General features: G+C 46.8%; 1 protein-coding gene across 4 annotated transcripts in view; it reads left to right on the top strand.

The window, feature by feature from the left end:
- Positions 1-21834, top strand: part of LOC135896017 (zinc finger protein OZF-like) — a 76689-nt gene that overhangs the window by 11536 nt on the left and 43319 nt on the right. For 2 of the 4 annotated variants that reach the window (XM_065424289.2, XM_065424287.2), the window contains exon 2: positions 2997-3104. In XM_065424289.2, coding sequence (XP_065280361.1) covers positions 2997-3104 — 108 coding nt within the window. Of the gene's footprint in view, positions 1-2462; positions 2608-2996; positions 3105-16032; positions 16204-21834 lie in introns of those variants that run through there. The other 2 variants (XR_011507902.1, XM_065424288.2) reach the window with 2 other exon arrangements.

Below are 21834 nucleotides of genomic sequence, written 5' to 3'. Positions count from 1 at the left end.
CCGCGAAACTTGCGTCGCATGTGCGGCCCGCTTGCTCTTGCAGGAGCTTCAGTGCCGCTGTCACTGCAGGAGACAAAACTTGGATTGCTCGTTTTACGTTCATTTTTTCGATGTTTGTGGGGAACACGTGTTTTCTCGTTAGAAATCTAACTGGCTTTACAAGGCTGCCTTGCTGCATTTTGTAGAGGCTCTTCAAGTGGGTCGCCGTTATTTCGCCGCCTTTTTCAATGTCATGCGATAAAAACTGCGAGCGCACGTTTTTGACCAAGTGGCACTGATCGAATGCTAAGAAAAGCTTTCGATTTGGTGTTCCTGGGTGCTCAATGCAATGCGTGAGGCTTCCGTTGCATAGAAGTTGGAACGCTAAGACATTGATTTTGTGGTTGTCGGTGACAATGCGCACGATGAAAAATCCTATGTTTTCAACTTCATTCAGGACGTGTCGCATGAGCGTGTGCAGCTCGCGGCCAGTGCAATTTCTCGTGAAAGAGTATGCCACGGGTATTTTAAACGAAACTGAAAGGCCGTTGAGGACGAAGCACAGAAGTGAGTTGGCTAGCACAGGCTCTTTGTTGTTTCCTTAGGAAAGCTCCCACCATAGTCTACTTCACCGATGAAGGCGTCCCTTTGTTTATGGTAAAGTAGCCTCTGTTTCACTCGCATTTCGTCGACAATTAAAGAGCACGCTCTGGCTTGCGATGAGGGATGAGAAGCGAACTCGGTTGACAGCCTTTGCTTCGCGAGTTCCGTCACGCCGACTTCGCCACGTGATGTGCCCATAAAACGCTCCAGGGTGCTTCGACTGGGCAGCCGGAGAATGCCTGTAGTCCTTATGTGCTCGTATGCGCGAGTCGAGAGGTTACGTAAAACTACAGCATGGCGCACTGTCAGATCAGACCACGTTGGTTTCGTTTTCCCAAAATTCTTAACTTGTTTTACTAATACTGACGCAGCCAAGTCTTTCTCCTTCGCTTTCTCGACAACTTGGAGGAATGCATGAACAAAGCACTCTTCCTTGAGCTTTTGTATTTCTTGTTTATAATTGTCGACGGTATTCTTGAGCCGCTCAATATGCGCGTTTAAGTCTCGTTCTTTGTGTCTCCACTTTCGTTTTTCCACTGTCGAAACCGAGAATTGTGAGGACACCTGCACTGCTCTGTCCATCTGCAAAGTCGCGGTGATGCAGCGCTCACTAGCGCCGTTTTTCACGGGTGGCAACGGTTCGGTAGCGGTGCAGTCCACAGGTGACAAATCTTCAAAGATGACGTCGACAACCGGCAATTCGTAGAGCGGATGCGGACACAACTCCATTTGGTTGTCATCAATGACTGCTCGTTGCTTCGGCGGTGGTGGGTTGGCTAGCGCAGCAGCCTCGCGCTTTTTCACTGACGCGTAGCTTCTCCCTCTTTTTTTAGGAGGCTGCAAGTACGCCGGATATTCTTCGAAAATGCTGGGAATAGCATCTTTCTTAAGTTTCCGAATTTTGCAACCTTCCTTAAAGTCAGAGGAACTGAAGTGTCGGCTGCATACAGTAGAATAGCACGACGTCGTATTCGTCACCCAGTTTTCACGAGAAATGACTTTCAGCCATTTTGCGCACAGTTCCGGATCACTTGGTATTTCGTGGAACGATATGACCGGCGTCCGTTGTTTACTGGATGACTTGCAGCGTGTGCACACAGCAGTACGGCATCTTGTCGGGCGCAGGACACCACAACCGATTCCACACTGCAGATAGAGAACTGATTGGGTATCAAAAAGAAAGTAACGCAAGGAAACAATAAGAACTGTGCATCGTAAATCACTGATCTTACACTAGTAAAGCAATACACGTTGCAACAACGCCAACAACTAACACGTGGTCGCGGAAAATCTAGTAAACAAACGGTCGCTTCATTTATGTACACTGCTTACAAGTTCGGTCATGCATCCCTGATATTTAAAGAAAATATGTATATAAACATGCTGCTGTTGCAAAACGCATACGCTTACCTGCAACCAACACGACGGAAATCGCACAACTCTTGCTTGACGGATCGGTTAGGGTGCTTCGATGGGCCTCGACGCGTAGCTCGGTCTGGCATGTGAGGGCAGCATTTTAGGTAGTATGGGGTGTGAGCGCCTCTCGCGGAGAGCCGAGGCGTAAATCGAGGAGGAAAGGAGAGGGCAATGGACGGTCTCCGCGGCACCATTGCGCGGGCATGAAAAATATAGGAGGCTATGGCTCCGCTCGCTCACTCAACGAGGGGCGGAGCTACAGCGCAATTTCAACCGATGATTATGGCGCTCCTAATTTAAAAAAAAAAAACCAAATTTTACCTACATGGTTTATAAGGTTCCCGCATCCGTATATGAGCGTCTTATTGAATTCGACACTCTTCAGCTTCCCTTTAAGGTGAAAAACTCCATATTGCCCCCTCGCGGCCGCTAACATTTTCCAGATTTTCTGCGTCGCGCGCGCGCATTGCCCTCGCTTCCTCATTGACCCACTACCCCAACTCTAGTACACAATGAGAGCTGCGGAGTTGCGATGCCGTGTTTAAGTACGGGGTGAGCGAGCAGGCAAACTCGCTTCCCAACTGCTGTCGCTCACGAGCACCTTCAAAGGTAAACATGGATGATCGCACGAATCAGCTCATTCTACCTACGTCCGTTGCCTTCTTTGTACATGTTGTAGCGGCACGTGTGTACATACGAAGAAGAAAAGGAGCGGGTCAAGAGGAGGACTTTGTTTTTGCTGTGGCGGCCTCGCTCCATCCAGTGCTTTAATGCCGAGCCTTCTAAATAGATGTCTCCCGCCTTGTAACAATATGTCATGCGCGTAACTTTCCATCCGCGGTCGATATTGTATTAACGTGAACATGTTGCGGCAATTACCCGTTGAAGTGCTCAAGGCATATATCCCTGGATGTTTGTACCGTCATTTGTGCAGCCACAAATAAAGTTTGCTCTAATCCAATTTGATTTGTTTTACTGTGCTACTGCTGTCGTTACAGCTTCTGCTAATGTTAGTTGTGCCCGTCAAGATCCAGCCTGTCTCTGCGCCGATGCCAACAATTACCTGCAAGTGCTGATTGCTGCTGGTTGCCTCACTCCAGAATCTGGTATGTATATCCACTTGCTCAAGGCGTGCTGATGCTTCTAATACTTGAGGTGCTCCAGTAAAGGAAGATTGAATTAAATGTCGTTTGTGTGATGTGTGACACCCTATCACTGTTGTGCTGTACAGGAGGCAAGGCATCTTCAGATCTAGGCCAGTAAGGCTGACCAGTCATCTGTTGGAAGTTACCACAATGCATTAAATGCGAATTTAAGATTGTCTAGGCCAGAACTGTTATAATTCTGTGCCTGATGCCATCACAAAAGAAATGTTAGAAGAATCCAGAAAACTTGTGTAGAGCTGTCCCGAGACAATAAATCATACAGAAATAATTATGTTGCTAACTGTGACTGAATGTCCGCAGCTGTGAGTATTTCCTTGTGGGAATAGTGATGCTTTTCAATGTCTTTTGTGTCAGGGGCACTATCACTTGCCAGTTGCATCCTCAATGTCTGACTCATTGTCATAAGACTGTGTATATCTGTACAATGCAGTTGCTGCGCGACAAGCGATGCCTCCGAGTAATGGCGTAAGTGTTAGCATAGATGAAGTCTTGTACGTGGGAAATGTCAGTCGGCCAAAACAATCGCTTAAATTGTTTCAGCATCAGAAATAGCTCTGCAAGCCTGCAGTTATGCTTAAATGTCTCAGTGTTTGTCCGAGTTGCGATTGGCAACTGTTCGTATATTGTTTGTATGGTGGTATATTATTGAAACTTGGCCACTTGCTCTGGGCCTTATGTGTAGCAGTGTGGTGTACGCTGAATTTCATTCTGATGTGGACGTGTGGCTGCAATAAAATCTTTTGAATGGAATTTATACGGCTCTTTCGACCATTCTTGTTAGTTGGAGGTCTGTAATGTTTGGTGGTTGGACTCTGCAAGGAAAACATTCGTTTGCTCTTTCTTGTTCTTTTGTTTGTTCACTCTTTCATTCCTTGAGGCTATTTATTCCCTTACATTGACAGTCATCATCTATCGTCCCTGCACATTTTCTTCACACATGTTCATGCTCTAATTTGCCAGCAATCTTACCAACAAGAGCTTAGGGCTTGCACTCTTGCTTGCTAATATTGCGCACCTTTGATGAAGTTTTGTCATACCTCCGTTACTGCAGGAACACATTTTTTTAGTAGTTGTACGTCATTGTTCACGACTTACAAGAGGGTTGAGCATTGTCATTGCCTTTAATGGCACATTGTATCATGGCAGATGTGTTAAGCATAAATATAATTATGGGGTTGTCTGTTTCAAAATTACAATCAGATTATGAAGCACTCCATAGTGGCAGACTACGGATTTGTGTTCTTTAGAGGGTCCCTGAAATGGTTCAGGACCCGCTGTGGTTGCTTAGTGGCTATGGTGTTGGGCTGCTACACATGGAGGTCGTGGGATTGAATCCCAGCAACGGCGGCCACATTTTGATGGCATCAAAATTCGTAAACACTCATGTTTTTGGTGCATGTTAAAGAACCCCAGGTGTTCTCCCACTTCCGTGTGCCTTGTAATCAGATTGCGGTTTCGGCTCGTAAAAACACATTCTACTTTTTTTTTTATGCAGTTCATGCAAGTTTTTACACGCATAGGATGCAGGGAACATTCGCACCACAATTTGTGTGAAGCATCTCATATTCTTACACGAACAAAAGATTAAGAAGTGGAGACTATTTGCAAAGTATTTACAAAGGATAATGCAGCGCTGGCCAGTTCAACCGACAGCTTGAGAGCCAGAGAGCGTTCGTCGTCTGCGTTGGGGCGCCCCTGTGCATCAGCCACGAGAAACGCGCTTCTCCATGTATCATTATTCCCTGTGGCCAAAGCGCTGTCCCGGGGCGTCTAAATATTGGTTATAACAGGAGAGTAGTATGGTTTCAGGCGTCAGTGGTAACATCAACATCAGTGGAATTTGGGGCAGACGAGGCGCTGGTACTGACTGGGGCGATTTCGTACGTAACTGGAGTCAAGGCACGCAGCACTCAATATGGGCCTGTGTACCAAGAGAGGAGGTTCTCTGACAGGCCAACATGACGAGTCGGGGACCACACGAGTACCAGAGATCCAGGCAAAAGTGGATGTCTCTGTGTTGGCAATCATACAAACACTGTTGCTTCTCTTGCGAGGTCAGGAGGCAGGCATGGGCAATTTCGCGTGCTTGGGCTGCTGTGGTGATGGTGTCAAGTGCATACTCGCTGGTTTCTGCTGCGGTGGATGGGAGGGATGCATTCAGTGGCAGTGTGGGTTCTCAGCCAAACAAATGAAAGAATGGGGAATAACCGGCAGTGTCGTGACACGAATTATGTGCAAAAGTCACATAATGCAGGGCAAGGTCCCAATCAGTATGGTCGGACAAGACATACTTTGCAAGCATGTCTGTTAGGGTGCGATTCATACACTCCATGAGACCATTAGTCTGTGGATGGTAAGAGGTAGCCAGCTTGTGCTTGGTTGTGCAGGATTGCAGAATGTTGGCAATGAATTTAGAAAGAAAAGTCCGACCACGGTCAATGAACAGTTGGTGTGGAGTGCCATGCTGCAGAATCACGTCGCGTAAAAGAAAATTGGCGACATCTGTGGCGCAGCTCGTTGGAAGAGCTCTGGTGATGGTGTAGCGCGTGGTGTAATCTGTCGCCACAGTGACCCACTTGTTGCCAGACATGAATAGAGGGAAAGGGCCAAGTAAGTCCAAGCCAATGCGAAAAAACAGCTCCGAAGGAATGTCGAGCGGTTGGAAGCACCTGGCAGGCAGCGTCGACGGTGTTTTTCGGCGCTGGCATTTCTCACACGCCGCAACGTACTTCCAGACAGAGCGGGCAAGGCCTGGCCAAAAGGAACATCGGCGAACCCAGTCGTAGGTACGTGAGACGCCAAGGTGGGGACCTGCAATGGGTAAATCATGAAGTCCTTGGAGAACAGCAGACCGGAGGTGCTTGGGAATGACGAGGAGTAGGGTAGGGCCGTCAGGCCGTACATTGTGGCAGTATAATACATCATCCCGCTGAACAAATAGGTGAAGGGATGAATCAGAAGGCGAAGATTCCAAGCCATCAATGATGGCGTGCAAGGTGGCATCATGGCGTTGCCCATGGGCAGTGTGTAGCAGCTGAGAAATGGAGAAAACGCAAGCATCGGTATCAGGGTCAGGGTTGGCGGCTGGTTCGTCCACTGGGTAGTGTGATAAACAGTCAGCGTCTTGATGTAATCGGCCAGGCTTGTACACTGCTGCATAGGAATATTCTAGCAGCCACAGAGCCCAGCGACCAAGCCGGCCGGTAGGACTCTTGAGTGAGGAAAGCCAGCAGAGCCTGTGGTGGTCCGTGATTACAGAGAAGTGCGTGCCATACAAGTACAGATGGAATTCGGAAATTGCCCAGACGAGAACCAGGCATTCACGATCTGTAATCAAATAGTTGCGCTCCGCTGCTAGGAGGCGGCTAGCGTAGGCGAAAACACGATCTTGACCCTGTTGGCGCTTGGCTAAGACAGCTGGCATCGGTACATACCTCTGTAGGAGAGGACAGGTCAAAGTGGTCCAGTATAGTAATCGCTGCGAAGTCGTTAACGAAGCGTCGGAAGTAGGAGCGGAGTCCTACAAAACTTTGGACATCCTTGACAGGCTGAGGTACAGGAAAAAGTGTGACAGCACATGTTTTCTCTGGGTCTGGTTGAATACTGGAAGCGTCAATGAGGTGGCCCAGTACTGTAATCTGCCGACGACTGAAGTGACACTTCGATGAATTTAGTTGCAGCCCAACCTCGCAGAAGACTTGAAGGACAGCTTACAAGCGCTCAAGGTGTGTCTGAAATGCAGGTGAAAATACGAAAATGTCGTCTAGGTAGCAGAGGCATGTTGACCATTTGAACCCTTGAAGCAAAGAAACCATCATACGTTTGAACATTGCTGGGGCATTGCACAGACCGAATGGCATCACTTTGAATTGATAAAGACCATCAGCGGTGACGAACGTGGTCTTCTCTTGATCCTTTTCATCCACAGAAATTTGCCAATAGTCAGACCGAAGGTCTATTGATAAAAAATATTTGGCACCGTGGAGACAATCGAGGGCGTCGCCAATGCGAGGCGAGGTGTAGATGTCTTTCTTGGTGATGCGGTTTAGATGACAATAATGCACGCAATAACACCATGTGCTATCTTTCTTTTGAACAAGTACCACAGGCGACGCCCAAGGGCTCGACGAAGGTTGAACACCTTTGGCAAGCATCTTGTTCACTTCATCTTGAATAACCTTGCACTCTGAAGCAGAAACTCGATATGGCCGGCGATGAATGGGACTGGCATCACAAGTAGTTATTGATGCTTAACAATTGAAGTCTGGCCTAATTGGCAGTTGCCGAGGTCAAAGTTGTCGTGATAGGAAACCAAAAGGTGGCACAGAGCTGCTGCTTGCGCAGGCAATAGAGCCGCAGCAATCATGGGACGAAATGTTGCATCAGGGCAAATAGCATTCTGTGGACATGGTGAAGAATCTGAGCAGACGTCAACTGAAAACGTCGTGACATAGTCATCTCCTATAGCATGCAGTGTTGCAACCGATATGCTTTGGGGTAGGACTTCCTTTGTCAAAGCAAAATTGACTACGGGGAGACATGTCTGGTTATCGGTGACGATAGAGTGGGGCACAGTGATATTGCGCGTTAAAAGGACATCAAGAACAGGTGTGGTGCCATAATCGCAGTCGGGCACAAGAAAAGATGATAGCAAATCGACGAAAGTCAAAGCTTTAGGCAGCAGGCAGATGAAAGTGGTCGGACTAAAGTTGTTCGGCAGTTCGGCATGAATGTGCGTGAGTAGAAGTAGTTCGAGGCGAAGGGTACCGGCGGAACAGTCGATCAAAGCTGAATGCGCCATAAGAAAGTCGAGTCCGAGGATTAGGTCATGGGGACAATTGTTCAGCACTGTGAAAAGAACACGAATGTGGCGGTCGGCGATACTGATACGGGAAGTGCACATTATCACAAGTGCCAACTCTAACAACTCAGCACATTTCTACAAAATCATCGAAATTATTTGAGGGTCACTCTAACGTGCACTTATATCTAAATCCAGAAGCATTTTTGCATTTCACTCTGGTTGAAATGCGACTGCTGCAGTCAAAATTGAACCTGCGACCTTGACCGTAGCCGCGAAGCTACCATCGCGAGCACAGAAGGGTTGATTTCACATGCTGCTGCTTCTGTTTTGTCGCCTAGACCCTACGGTGATGTAAGAAAGCTTGGCGTGTAAGCACCCCATGCCAGTTGTCCACTTGGCAAATATGCGTGGTGTTTAAATTTCAGAAATAGCAGAAATTTAATATATTGTACCTTTAGTTTGTGAGCAAGTGCTGTCGTTTTTTTTTTTCTTATGTCACCTTTTCCCTCTCCCACCTTCCTCTCCCCACTCTGCATGGAAACTGGGAGTGAAAAGCGGCAAGACTGTTATTCAATTGTTTCACAACTGCGTAGGTTCTACCCATCTTCTGCATTCTATCTCTCCTTGGGACTAGCGCGTTAATAGAAGAGTAAAAAAAGTGCTGCAGTTACTGCAATAATTTTTCGGGGGCTCAAGGATAACTACAGCTGTCAAAAGGCTTATCTGGTGATGGCCAGAGAGCTCCAGAGGGCGTTGTCTAAATGCGGCACAATGGAAAAGTTGAAACGAGCCTCTTACTTCACCTTTCCTCTCTACCTCGCTCCTGCCATGTACATGAACACTTCCATCCACTGCCCGAAGCGGCTTGTAAGGCAATAGCAGCAGTAAAAAATTCGAAGGAACATGCAAAGAAAGCTTAGCTTTAAGAACCCATAAATAATGACATGTTATCATAGCACGTTAGACACAACCATCAGTTATGTCTTCTGAATGGGGTTTTCAGACTGTGCTCGACATTTGCATTGCTAAGTTCCCTTTAAATGAACAGTGTTAAGACAGGGTGGAAAGGTTGCCTTATTAGACTTTGAATGTGCCACCATTTCCGCGCAGTGCATCTCGCAAAGCCACAGAGAGCATCGCAGCCTGGCGCAAGAGGCGCCAGCTGCATTGCATCTGCATCACTCGCAATTGCACTTCATATGGATCCGGAAAGAGAACGAGAGAGTGAAAGAAAAAGGGCTAAAAGTGAAAGTGAAGCTGTGCTTTGGCACCCCCCTTTCTGCCATTTCTCTCTCTCTCTCTTTGAGCACGGAAACAATCTGGAAAATTTGCCCTAGAAGCAAGCCTAAAGCAGCAGACAGCCCAGTTTGTAAATGATAGTGCTGACAGAGCACAACACCCTGTTGCTTGAGACGAAGCTGCAAATTCGGAAGACTGGAAGAAGTATGAGCTCGCATTCAATAGTATTGTTACATGGGAAGATGCAGACAAGAAGCTATGTGCAAGTATGTTTACAGAATGAATACCCTAGCTAGCCTCTAATCATTGTCTTCACACCGCTGGCCTCTTCTACATCGTAACTACTTGTCCATAGCACTACCCTCGTCAGTAAACATGCCAACCCAGTGCAACTAAAGGCCGGGCTCAGAAGCACTATCGTAGGCCTTGAACCTACTGTCATGCACATCACTGGATTACCTAGTAGAGGGTGACATTGAGCTGATGGGCGCAACTTCGTAGATCACTGGCGTCACCTGGTGGAGCATGCGGCAGGACCTTGTCTATCAGGAAAAGAGCTTCTCTGAAAGTCCAGCTTGACAAGAGGGCGACCACAGGAACATGTGCACACCAAGGAAAAACTGTGCGTTAAGGTGGCAGGCATTGTACAGTTGCTGCTGAGTGGCTTGTGATGCCGTCAGTCGAGCACGGGCAAGTTGGCAAGCTTGGTTGGCCAAGGCGATGGCACTGCGCATGCTCACCTGTCGATGAGGTTCAGAAAGAAATGCAGTATCCAGGGGAAAGGTTGGTTTGCGACCGTACAATACATAAATTGAGAAATTGTGGCAGCGTCATGCCGGGAAGAATTATAGGCAAATGTAATGTAAAAAAGGGCAACGTCCCAGGCATAGCAGGTCTTCAAAACGTACATGGACAGCATATCTGTGAGGGTACGGTTCAACCACTCCGTCAGTCTGTTGGTTTGAGGATGGTGTGAGGTGGTCAGCTTGTGTTGTGTGGAGCAGGAACGCACAATGTCGGTGATAACTTTTGGCAAAAAGTTATGACGACTATCGGTAAAAATCTGTCGTGGGGTGCCGTGGAGCAAGATAATGTCATACAAGAAAAAGTGCAACGTCAGTGGCCCAACTGGTCAGGAGAGCCCGTGCGATTGGCACCACTCGTAGCAGGTGGCGTAATCAATTGCAACGGCTACCCATTTGTTCCTAGTGGATGACGTGTAAAAGGGCTGAGGACACGTAAGAACACGTGATCCAACGACGTGGGGGCCACTAGGGAGAAACGCGTCTCACTAATGGTTGTGTTTCAGGTGTGCACCATAGCACGGCAACACACATAAGGAGGCTGAAAAGGCAGGAAATTCGAAAAGGTAAATAGTTATAGCTGCACATAAAATGCGTTGAAAGAAATAAAAACTAATTTATTTAGTGCGTCTTCCACCCACTATAATCATTCAAGTTCCTCAGGCACTGTAACAGACGATAATGCCTCCAACATTGCGGTTGCATCGCTTACTCTAGCAGACGGCGTTTGAGAAAGCCTGGAAGCAGTCGCAGAAAAGCGGTGCAGACAGATGATAAGTTCTCTTTTTGTTGTCAAGTGTGCTTTACGGTTGAGCAATTAGTCATCCTTGTTTTCGGTAGGTGCTTAATAATGGAAATAATGGAAAAGTACGAATAAGCAGAATTGCAAGAGAGGGAAGAAGAGAGTTGCGTGGCAGAGACGGATCAAACCGGACTATAGACAAAAAGTGTTTCTTTCCAAACTGCAAAAGCGGCTATGACTCGTGTAAAGACAAAGTATCGATGTTAAGTGTCCCTAAAGAGAATAGTCGACTGCAAGCATGGCAAGATGCCATACAGTGTGAAGATCAAGTCCTTCAACCTGGCGACCACGTGTGCAAGAAGCACTTCGACCCAGTGCATGTGACAAAAACATGGACGGCAGTGCACAAAGGAATTGTTTTCGCCAGCACGACCCGAAGAGCTTCTCTAGCTAGAGATGCTGTGCCGAGTAATTTTTCTGCTTCTTCACACTTCACTTTCAAAGAACGGTGTTCCGTGACAACTGACGTTTTCAGAGCTCTTCTGAAAGAAAGAGCAATAGGCAGAAAACACAAACGAAAAGGAAGAAACAGAAATCAATATGTAGTAAATGAGGAGCTACTGGAGTTAGCAACTGAAGTTCTAACAGAAGGCGGCCAGAACCAGATAAACACTGCCAACACCGGACGCTCTCCAGTTGACGGCAAGCGTAAAGCAAAACCTGAAGACAGTGAAACACAACAACTGCAGGCAAAAGTATGAATCATGCAAGAGACAAGAGCTCAAGTAACTTCTCGGATGGACAAGGAAAGGTTAGCCATAGCAGCTCGGCAGTCTACAAGACCTCTAGAAATTCAAGACTTCAGTGCAGCATCGCATGACGGTAACAGCATCAACTTCAATGCGCTCTTTGATAATCCCTGTCTTGCCACACTGTCTACAATATTCTGGTCCTGCAATAGGGTCGGCATGGCTGGTGTGAAAAGCTTAGTTTTTCTTCATCTTGAAAAAGTTTCGACCGGAAGTTCCTGTGGGCCCAACGAGCCTGCTTTGATGTTTATGAAAAAGTACCTTCAAGCCGATGACCAGATGAATGCCTGTGTGATTATTATGGGTAAAGCTATACCTCCAGAAAAACGTAGAATTATGTGTAAGCTGTCAACGCTAAGCGATTTGAACAGTGCCTTGCGCCGAATCGACAAGGTCAGTGTCTGCATAGGTGACCCTGGCAGACGTATTTTCCCTGACGTACACCCAAAGAATGCCTACGTTGATGTATCCGGCCACTGGAGGCACAAGGAATGATCCACGTGGCTAGAACCCAGTGAGAAAACTTGCAGTCACTGTGAGAGGTTGCCGGATACACTCGCATTCACTACAAGATGCTTCTTCGGAAGAAACAGGAGCGCAGGCCATACAGCGATTTCGCATGCCATCTAGTCCTCGGCAAATGGCAGCCTTAAGGAGGGCAAAATATGCGGTGATGAAGTCGAAGAGCCGACTGATAAAGCGAACAAAGAGAATGAAAGAGAAATTAATCAAAGAACGGAGTAAATTGAGTGCAATGTCTGATGCAACTGTGGAAGAAAAACTTAGCAACCTTGACTTATCACCAGCTCAGCGAGTGCTCATAGAAGAGTGCTTGTAAGCGGCCAGAGCCACCACTAAAAGGAACCAGCATTACAGTGAATCATAGCTTTTGATGTGCCTGCTTCTCCACATACGCAGTCCGACCTCCTACAATGTCATTCTCTCTTGCGAGAGAATGACATTCTGCCTCTTCCAAATGTTTCGACAGTTGGGAAGTACATGAGCATGGTTCAAGTCAACTGTGGATTTCAAGTCAACTGAGATTCTTCACTGCATTTCAAAAAAGATGGCCACGAAGGATTCATACCAGCGCCATGGTATTCTTGTCTTCAACGAAATACAGGTGCGGCCAGAGATGACTGTTTACTCAAGAACATTGACGTACTCTGGGTTCACTGACTTCGGTGAATCATTTCCATGCAAAGAACAACTAGCCGACCACAAACTTGTTTTCATGTTCCGCTCTTTTGGGGACGCACACTCAGCCGGTTGCCGTTTCGCCAGTAAAGGCCCAACAAGAGGGACTGACCTCGCTTGTGTGGTCAAGAAAGCAGCAATACTTTTAGAACGGGCAGGGGCATTCGTTGATGCTTTGGTCTGTGACGGTGCTGCTACCAACCGCAGGATGTAAAAAGAGTACTTAGTGAGTGGCAAGTTGGAAAATCTTATCAATTATTTTATCCATCCTCTTGACGATGATCGCAAGGTGTTCGTCTTTGCAGATGCCCCACACTTGATCAGATGCGTTAGAAACCGCCTGCACACGCAAAAAATTCTTCAAACTGCTGAAGACCGCATCTTCTGGGCTCACTATGACAAAATACTAATTGCAGACACCAGCAATCTAGGTTGCTTGCGCGTGTGTTTGAAGATGTCATCTGCCCACCTGAACCCTACAAATGCGGAAAAAATTAGGGTGGAGCTGGCGACACAGGTCTTCAGTAGAAGTGTGGCTGATGGCCTACAGTACTATTCTAAACGAGGTGTTTTTAAAGACTGGAAAACATCCAAGGAGCAGTCAAGTTTACCGTGAAGTTCAATTATCTGTTTGACGCATTAAACGGGCATTTCCCCGCACAAGGCATAAGGCCAGACAGGAAGGACTTTGAAGTCTTAAAGTCTTTCTCTACATGGCTCGATTCTTGGGAAACAGAAGTGTCTGCAGGAAGAATCCCGAAGGAACACTTTTTAACGGAGTCAACGGCTGAGGGACTTCGAGTGACAGTTTTGTCTACAATAGTGTTAACTACCTACTTACTCGAAGTCTGCCACTTCAAATATGTGCTGACGTCTCACTTCAACCAGGACATTTTGGAATGCTTTTATGGCACTATTCGTCAAGCCGGGGGTCCAAACGATCATCCTTGTATGCCAACTTTTCTCCAGTTGTATAACATGCTGTCTCTTCACAGCCTGGTAAAGCCCCCAACGTTTGGCAACTGCAGCATTGCAGATGGCTGCGACAATCGTCTCCTCACACTATCGGATCTCACAACAGGACAGCAGCCTCCAAGTACTGAGAGAAGATTACATTTACAGACCCACACATGCACTGTTGCCTTAGGTGCTAGGCATTTGCCTTTCTTTGCCCGCGTGAGTGACCGGCCCTTGCAGCAGCCTACAGGACGCTTGCCTTTGTCCCTCTGCTTACAAAGAGACGGCTGCAGTGCGGTTAGGTGACTGTTACTATGTCTGAATCTTCATGAAGCTCTGCTTTTTGCAACGTGCGTCATGTCGATCTCTGGAAACGCCTAAGCTGGGGATTTACCGTCCTTTACCTTTTTCAGTCTCCAGCCGGATCCTGACCTTCGTGCATTTGCCTCTGTTGCCTTGTTGCTTCAGATGTTTGGTTCCATACTCCTTACCCCGTCTGCCTTTCTCATCTAGGGCCTATCCCTTTGCTTCACCATCTGCTCTGACATATAGGAACAGCCATAGGCAACTTTTCCTGGCAGGCTGGCTGAACTTGCCGCCTCTGTACACTTGGCCTAATGGACCCTCCGTATCTTGTGCGGAAAAACCGCCGCTGTCTACTGCTTTCCCCATGCTTCTGGCTACCAGCATGTGTGACTCATCACTGCGCTCAGCTGCCTCAGGAATCATTCTATGGTCCTCTGACTGTTGCGCAATAGGGAATACGTCTATCAGTCTCTGAGTTTTCTCCCATGTTTTTGCCCTGAAACATCCCATATTGGATAAGGGTTCTCCTCCTTCCATCAGCGCTTGCTCCGACCTATTCGATGATCAATTGGTTACCTGCTCTGGCAGGCTGGCCAAAATTGACGCCTCCATACACACCTGGCTGTTCGGTGAAAGCTGTCCCATGTATGGTTGCAGCTTCTTATCGGAGTCCTGAGTTATGACAAATACCACCTGCTTCTCACAGCTCCTGGCTATGTGATCTTTTCCTCTGCAGTTGTAATACACAACTCTCTTCTGCGCCTCCAACGTCTGTACACCATCAGCGGGGGCACCTCTGTTTCTTGTGTTACTTCAGGTGCGTGACCCTCTTTCTATTGATGCGTGCTGGGGGAATTTGAAGTCTCCGGTTTAAAATGCCTACAGAAATACTTGTTACCCTTTGGCTTCCGGAAACCATATCCTGCTTTGTCGCTTGTTTCTGATTGTCAGGACTTACTTCGGAAACTTCAAAGCGTGCGGTAATGCTTGGCGAGTTCTGCTGCTCTCTCTTATTGGCTTTCGAAGTTGGCTTGAAATGCTAGACAGAAGTGTTTGAACAAACCCTTCTTAGCCCTATTGCAGTCTTACACTTTGTCCTCAGACAAGCAGTTCATGAAACAGCGATACTGAACAGGATTAGTGCTGGTAATTTCTTGGTCCACAAGTCCCGGCTGACACCCTCTTTCTCATGCACTCTTTCTAAACTGGCAAGAAAATTAACTATATCCAGGTCTGCCCTAAAAGTTTGGAGCGAGCATCACACTGTTTGCCATCTAAGTTTCTGACTTTTCTGCTCAAGCTCTTTCATTTTAAGAGTGTGCCATTGTGCTGCCTCCTGCACACGCCTCTCATGTGTTTCTGCTTAATGTTTGCACCTTTCTGCCTCTTCATGCTTGCACCTCTCTACTTCACGCTTTCGTCTTTCTGCCTCTGCACGCTGGTGCCTCACATGACTTCTACTTCACGTTCGCGCCTCTCTCCTACTTCACGCTCGCACTTCTTGCACTCCTCTGTCATTTGCTTTCTTTCAACAATGGTTTCCCAAGCCTCATCAGTTTCCTTGACCGTCACATCTTCTCCGTTCATGACGGCGAGAACTGCTTCTTCTGTTTTTGCGGAGCTGGCGAAAATGCAAATTCCTTGCAAATTAGAAGCAGGTCCTATGCTTTGAATTTCTCCATGGTGAAGCTGTTTGCCTTCAAAATGCACCCTTCCTTAAAACTAAAATTTGCTGTTTAAGGAAGGTGAATTCCCAAAACAGTGCCTACCAGAAAACACAAACATACTCTCCTAGCATCTGCTTACTTGTACTAGCAAGAGTTCTCGTGACATGAAGAGCAAACATCAGGCAATAGCTAGCCCATCCTTATCGCTATCATTAGGAAACTGCAGAATTCTTTATTCTTTGCCCGCTTTTTTTACAAAATAATTTTCCTGGCCTCTCCAGCCTCCTCCCAACTCCTCTCCTCATTCTGCAAAAGCTCAAATTGCTACCTTTTGCCTTTCGCAGGGCCAGCCGAAATGTTCATCTGCCCATGACTTTCAAGGAGTTCTTGGACTTGCAACTTCTCCATGCTCACAAAGCTCCCTGTGTTTCTTCCCCACTAGCAATTAGCCCACGAGGCACTATACTCTTGGTGTATGTAATAAAATAACTAACAACACCAAACACTATTATGGATTGCCTGCGCTATGAGTCTGGCAAAAAGAGAAGCAAACACATAGCACTCACCACACCAATGTAGCCAATGCCAATCGATCTCATAAGCTGCCTGCCTGTATTGTAAAGTCGGTTCCATGTATGGTGCCGTGCCAGGTGCCGGGAGAAAGAAGGGTACCAAGTGACTTACTGTTGTGAGGACAAGAAAACGTTTTATATTCAGAAGTACCTGGTTGAGTTTTATACACACAGCTCTTAACTTTCAGAGCAAACTACATGCTAGAGTCTTTGCATGTCCGAGCTTCTTCCTTCTCACATCCGTCCCGATCCACTTTTTATGTCGTTTATTTCCCTCTTTCTCTCGTCAAGGGATTTCAGAGCATAATCACAAACGCTTTACCATTCACCACCATCCGTCCCCAACGCCCCACCCTTTCGGTGGCTCTCTTGTCTCCAATGTTGGACAATACGAGGCTTCCACGTAGCAAACTGTGAACCGGCCATTGACGCCTTCCCCAGAAGTTCTTGACAATGACCCTCTCATCAATCAGTGACCTCTGCGTGATGTTCAGGAGAGGGTGGCATTGTTATCTTGAAGCGAGCTGTCATTTCTGGATGCTCGAAAGCCAAAGACCTGGAGCATGACTGCCTGTCTGTAAGACTCGGATGATGCTGATTGAGCTTCCTTGAGTGAACAATGAGGTGGGATCAGCACCTGTGATAGCCACATGTCTGCCGGTGAAGTATCCTTTGCTCTGAGAGATCTTCAGGCACAACACCGGCAAGTTGGTGACCGTAAGGGTTGCCAAACAAGTTCTGCAGCTTTTGTTAAAGCATATCTCAACTGGTGAGCTCATATTTGTGTGTCCTAAGCCATACTTGAGGTGTGCAACCCACCGAGGTAAAATACTACGTTGGCAAGCATGACAGTTGAGTCGCACTGGTTATTGTTGCTGACACGTTGGTACAGGCTGATCCAGTCATCAACGTCTTCCCCATCATTCTCCAAGAATACGCCAGGATCACGAGTGGAAAGTGTGATGTGGCTCGTCGGAGTAGCAGCAGGTGTCGGAGCTGGTTGAGTCGAACTGTCATCTCCGGGAGCCATGACGGAAGGCTCGATGTACCATCCCCTGCGAGCCCCATGATGAGGACAGGGCATGTCTACCTTCACCAAATATGTCACATGGAAAGTCACAGACAAGAAGCCACATACAAGTTTATTTACAAAATGAATACGCTGCACTTTGCCAAAAGACGACAGCTCGTACTACTAGTCTCTAATTATTATCGTCATCTTCACACTGCTGGCCTCTTCTTTATCGTAACTACTGGTCCGTAAAGCTATTGATGATTCTTAAAACTGGGAGTTCTGTCGTCATGAAGGTTGGATCCAGTGGCCATGCCTATCAATGGAAAAACGGTTAGGGACCTTTCTTCACCATCACCGAGCCCTGGGAGCACCTCACTGTTTCTCGCCTCTATGTTGCTTTCTAGCCTCTCTATATTTAAAAAAATGAATCTGATAAGTGGTAATGCAAGCCCATCTGTAGTCATGAATAAAAAATGCATGTTTGCCTGCAGAAAATAGGTTTGGTCACGCTATTGTCACTCTGAAAAAGTTGAGATAACTTTTCCGCAAAATTTGTTAGTCTGAAGATTTTAAATCTACAGTAAAAATATTCAACTCTGAGGGTTCACATTTGGGGGAAAAATACTCTCAAAGGTTTAAGAGGAAGAAAATTGACTGTGCATCAATTATTTAGAGATGATTGGCGACTTCGATGTCATTAGCAGTCCGATGACCGGTGCACAATTGTTGATTGTATGATTTGTATGATAAGTAATGTGAAAAGTGCTCACACTGGCACCGAAGTTGGCGTCAACGTGGTTCAATAAAGAGCATCACGTACCGAGTGCGGCTGCGAAGCACGTGAACAAGGCGGCAGTGATTGCCGAATTGGAACATATCTATATCGGTGTATCTATTTTATTGTTATAAGTATCTATGCAAACCCATCTGTACGTGTACTAATGAATAAACAATGCATGTTTACCTACAGAAAATATTATTTGCCACTTTATCGTCACTCTAAAAAAGTTGTAACTTTTTTGCAAGATAGGTCTGTCTGAAGATGTTAAACCTGCAATAAATAAGAGCTTAACCCCGAGGGGTCGCACTTGAAGAAAAAAAAATAGGCCTTAATTGGGTTAAGATGAAGCAAATTGGTGGTGCATCCATTCTTTTGAGATGATTGGTGACTTTAATGCCATTAGCAATCATGATTGGCGCACTATTGTTGGTTACGGTAGTGGTAGGGTTGTTGTTGGTAGTGGTGTCAAAGAGTTTTGTTCAACACTGGCACATGCACAGTGACTCAACTTGGCATCAAAGTGAAGAGCAGCATGTACAGTCGACGACAGATAGAAATGGACAATGGCTTAGGCAGCCGGAGCAGCTACGGAGCCGCACCACGGCGCTGCTATTGCGCGCTCACGATGAGAGTACCCCGAGTGACCTCAAACTTCTCCTCCGCACCCTTGTTCTCGTGCTGGTGCTTGTCATGCTTGATAAATTTCTAGTGCGGCGTTCGGCCTTCCTGCTATTGACAGTCGGGACGTAGAGACGCGTGAATGCCAATAGTTTCGCCAGCAGTAGAATGCCAGTAGAGTCGCCAGTAGTTCAGCGCTTTGCGCTGTCGTGCAGTAGTGGCTGGCCGCAGGTAATCAAAGCACCGCATTGTGAAGGAACTTGTTTTTTTTTTCCTTTTCTTCTTTTTTTGTTGGCAATTTTCAGTCGAGGACACAATAAAATGAAGCATGGCTTGGGTTGAAGAACGCAGACCAGTGCCAACTAGTGAAAAGGGTGCGGTGTTGAGCGTCTGCTCTAGCATGCACGTCCTTTTTAGCTCGCAGTTTCTCCAAACCTTCAGCATCACCTTAGCACTCTTTATTCGTAGGGAACAGAGTGAGATGATGCCGCTGTAACTGCAATGTCCGATGCGCTGCCAGAATAAGTTGTCGGGGGCGTAATTGTTCTCCAAGCCCAGCTTGGGCTGCAGCTGATGGTTGGCACCTTAAAGGGCCCCTCACCAGGCCCCATAGCAAATTTTCGTTATATGCTGTAAGTTCTTACGTGTCTAGGGAGCATTCTACCATAGAAAGTTCTCAGATCAGCTCATCAATAGCCGAGATAGAAATATTCCAGTGCTGCGAACCCATGATTTCTGCAGGCGGGCTTTACTGCCAAGCAAGACAGTCTCTCTACTCGTCCTGTCTAGCCTCCACAAGCAAAATGCCTTCCCTGCGTTCTCCCTTACCGGACCTCGAGGATCGCATGATGCATACGTTTTTCTGACTTTTTTTTTTTTCACTGCTATGCACTTCCGTGACAACATCGCACGCAAGCTATTCGTGAAGCGCACAAATTTTCCGCGCTGTGTGTAGGGAAACCGTACTAGTAGCGCAATTAAGTGCTATGCTAATACTGAGGCAGAAGAAGCAGATCGCAGGGCATGATCACGCGCTGGAACACAGTAGAACATGGGCAGAGTTTCGGTACCTGCGCATGTGACCGCACAACCATGGGAACAAGCAGACAAAGCGGAAGTACATCTCTCTTGCTTCGGTGCGAAGCAAAACAAAAACACGCAGACATTCCGTTTGTATGTTTTTTTTATTTCTCTAAACTTCAATTCGTCAATTGATGCAACAGATCGCAGAGATAACAAATGTTGTCTTGAATAATTGTCGAAGTCATGTGTCGCCACGAGCGACATCATACTGCGGACACCAGTACGTAGATGCAGGCACACGAGCGGCGCCATCTTGCTTTGCTCCCTACGATTAAAGAGCGCTAAGCCGATGCTAAAGGTTTGGAGAGGCTGCGAGCTAAAAAGGACATGCATGCAAGAGCAGACGTCTTGACACCGGGCGCCTTTTCACTAGTTGGCAATGGTCTGCATTTTTGAACTTAAGCCCTGCTTCATTTTGTGTGTCTGCAACTGCAAATCGCCGACAAAAAAAAAAAATCGGGTTCTGGTTCCTTCACAGTGAACTTAAGCCCTGCTTCATTTTGTGTATCTGCAACTGCAAATCGCCGACAAAAAAAAAAATCGGGTTCTGGTTCCTTCACAGTGTGACAGCTTGATGGTCTGCGGCCGTCCGCTACTGCGCGACAGCGAAAAGTGCTGAATTACTGGCGAATCATGCGCCCCTTCGTCCCGACCGTCAGCAGCAGAGCAGCCAAACACTGCACTGGAAATTTATCAAGCATGACAAGCACCATCGCGATAGTAATGGTGCGGAGAAGTTTGTGTCACTCGGGGGCTCTCATTGTGAGCACATGAAGCTCGACAGCAGCGCCATGGTGTGGACCCGCAGCCGCTCCGGCCGCCTTAGCCACAGTCCATTTGAATGTGTCCTTGACTGTACCCAGTGCAGCTGCGGACGTGCTAAGGGGAAGAGGGTTCTAAGAATCTCTGGATCTGTACAGGCTGCTACTTAACATTAAACCTGGCAACATTTAACATACGAACCGTCTCAAGTGAGGCTAGCTTGTGGGGCTCTTTGATGTATTATGTATCAGCCATTGCCTGAGATATTGTTGGCCGCAATGAGGTTAGAAAAACAGCAAGCTTATACAGAGCTGACTAACAGCCACGTCTTCTGCTACAGAGATCTTCCAGATAAGAGGGAATATAGGGTAGTGTTTGTAATTCGTAAGGGCATAGCGGGCAACATTGATGAATTCTACTGTATATGCATACGCATAAATAGTTTGTTTTCGGCAAATGTTTTTCACGGACCAATCTCTCGTACAATATTGTCATGCAGGTTAAGACACACCTTTTTGTTCAGGAGTTTCTCAAATGTTATTGCTAGATATGTTTGTTGTCTCCGAACCTTGTGTAATCAGATTGTATGCGCGACACGAATTGTGTAATACTTCCTTGAAGGCATGAAGGCACCAGCGATACAAATCGAACCTTCAACGAATCATGTATCAAAGCCGATGCGCTTGACCCGCAGGTGATATTTTGATGATGGTTAAGTGTGCGTGTTGCTATCACTGTGTTGAGTGTTACCGGTTTTGCTGGGCATAGGTTTGCCCAATGCATTATGCCACTTTGGTTGTTCGCCGTCACTACAATGCGATAGTATTTATAAAAGGGTAGCAGTCATCTTAATAAAACCTAAAGCAGCTATTGTTACAATTACATTGATTACAGGTAGCACAATCCTACTCTCCAGTCTCCAGTGGTAATTTCGGAGAAATAGAACAGTTTTATCGGGATGTTGAATTAACAGTGAGAAAGGCCCTGACTCGGTGTACTGTAGTCATGGGTAAATTTAATGCGAAAGGAGGGAAAATTGACTGGGAGAATGGACGACTGGCCACTATGGCATCAATTCCAGATATACTAGACAAGACGTGTTGGCAGAGTTCACGGTAGGAAATCGTCTTCAAATTATGAATACCTTCTTCCAGAAGCGGAATAACAGAAATTGGACCTAGAAAAGCTGTACAATACAATACAATACAATACAGCAATACAACGACGGGAAGGGCGCTCCTGACAAAGCTAGGTCGGGAAGTAGAAAAATCACAAAGTAGCAGGGCCACAATACCAGACCCACTAAGAAAGAAAC

Source organism: Dermacentor albipictus, chromosome 8 (assembly GCF_038994185.2).
Source record: "Dermacentor albipictus isolate Rhodes 1998 colony chromosome 8, USDA_Dalb.pri_finalv2, whole genome shotgun sequence".
Classification (NCBI taxonomy): domain Eukaryota; kingdom Metazoa; phylum Arthropoda; class Arachnida; order Ixodida; family Ixodidae; genus Dermacentor; species Dermacentor albipictus.
Note: the sequence above shows the minus strand (reverse complement) of the source record. Positions and strands in the feature narration are given on the sequence as shown.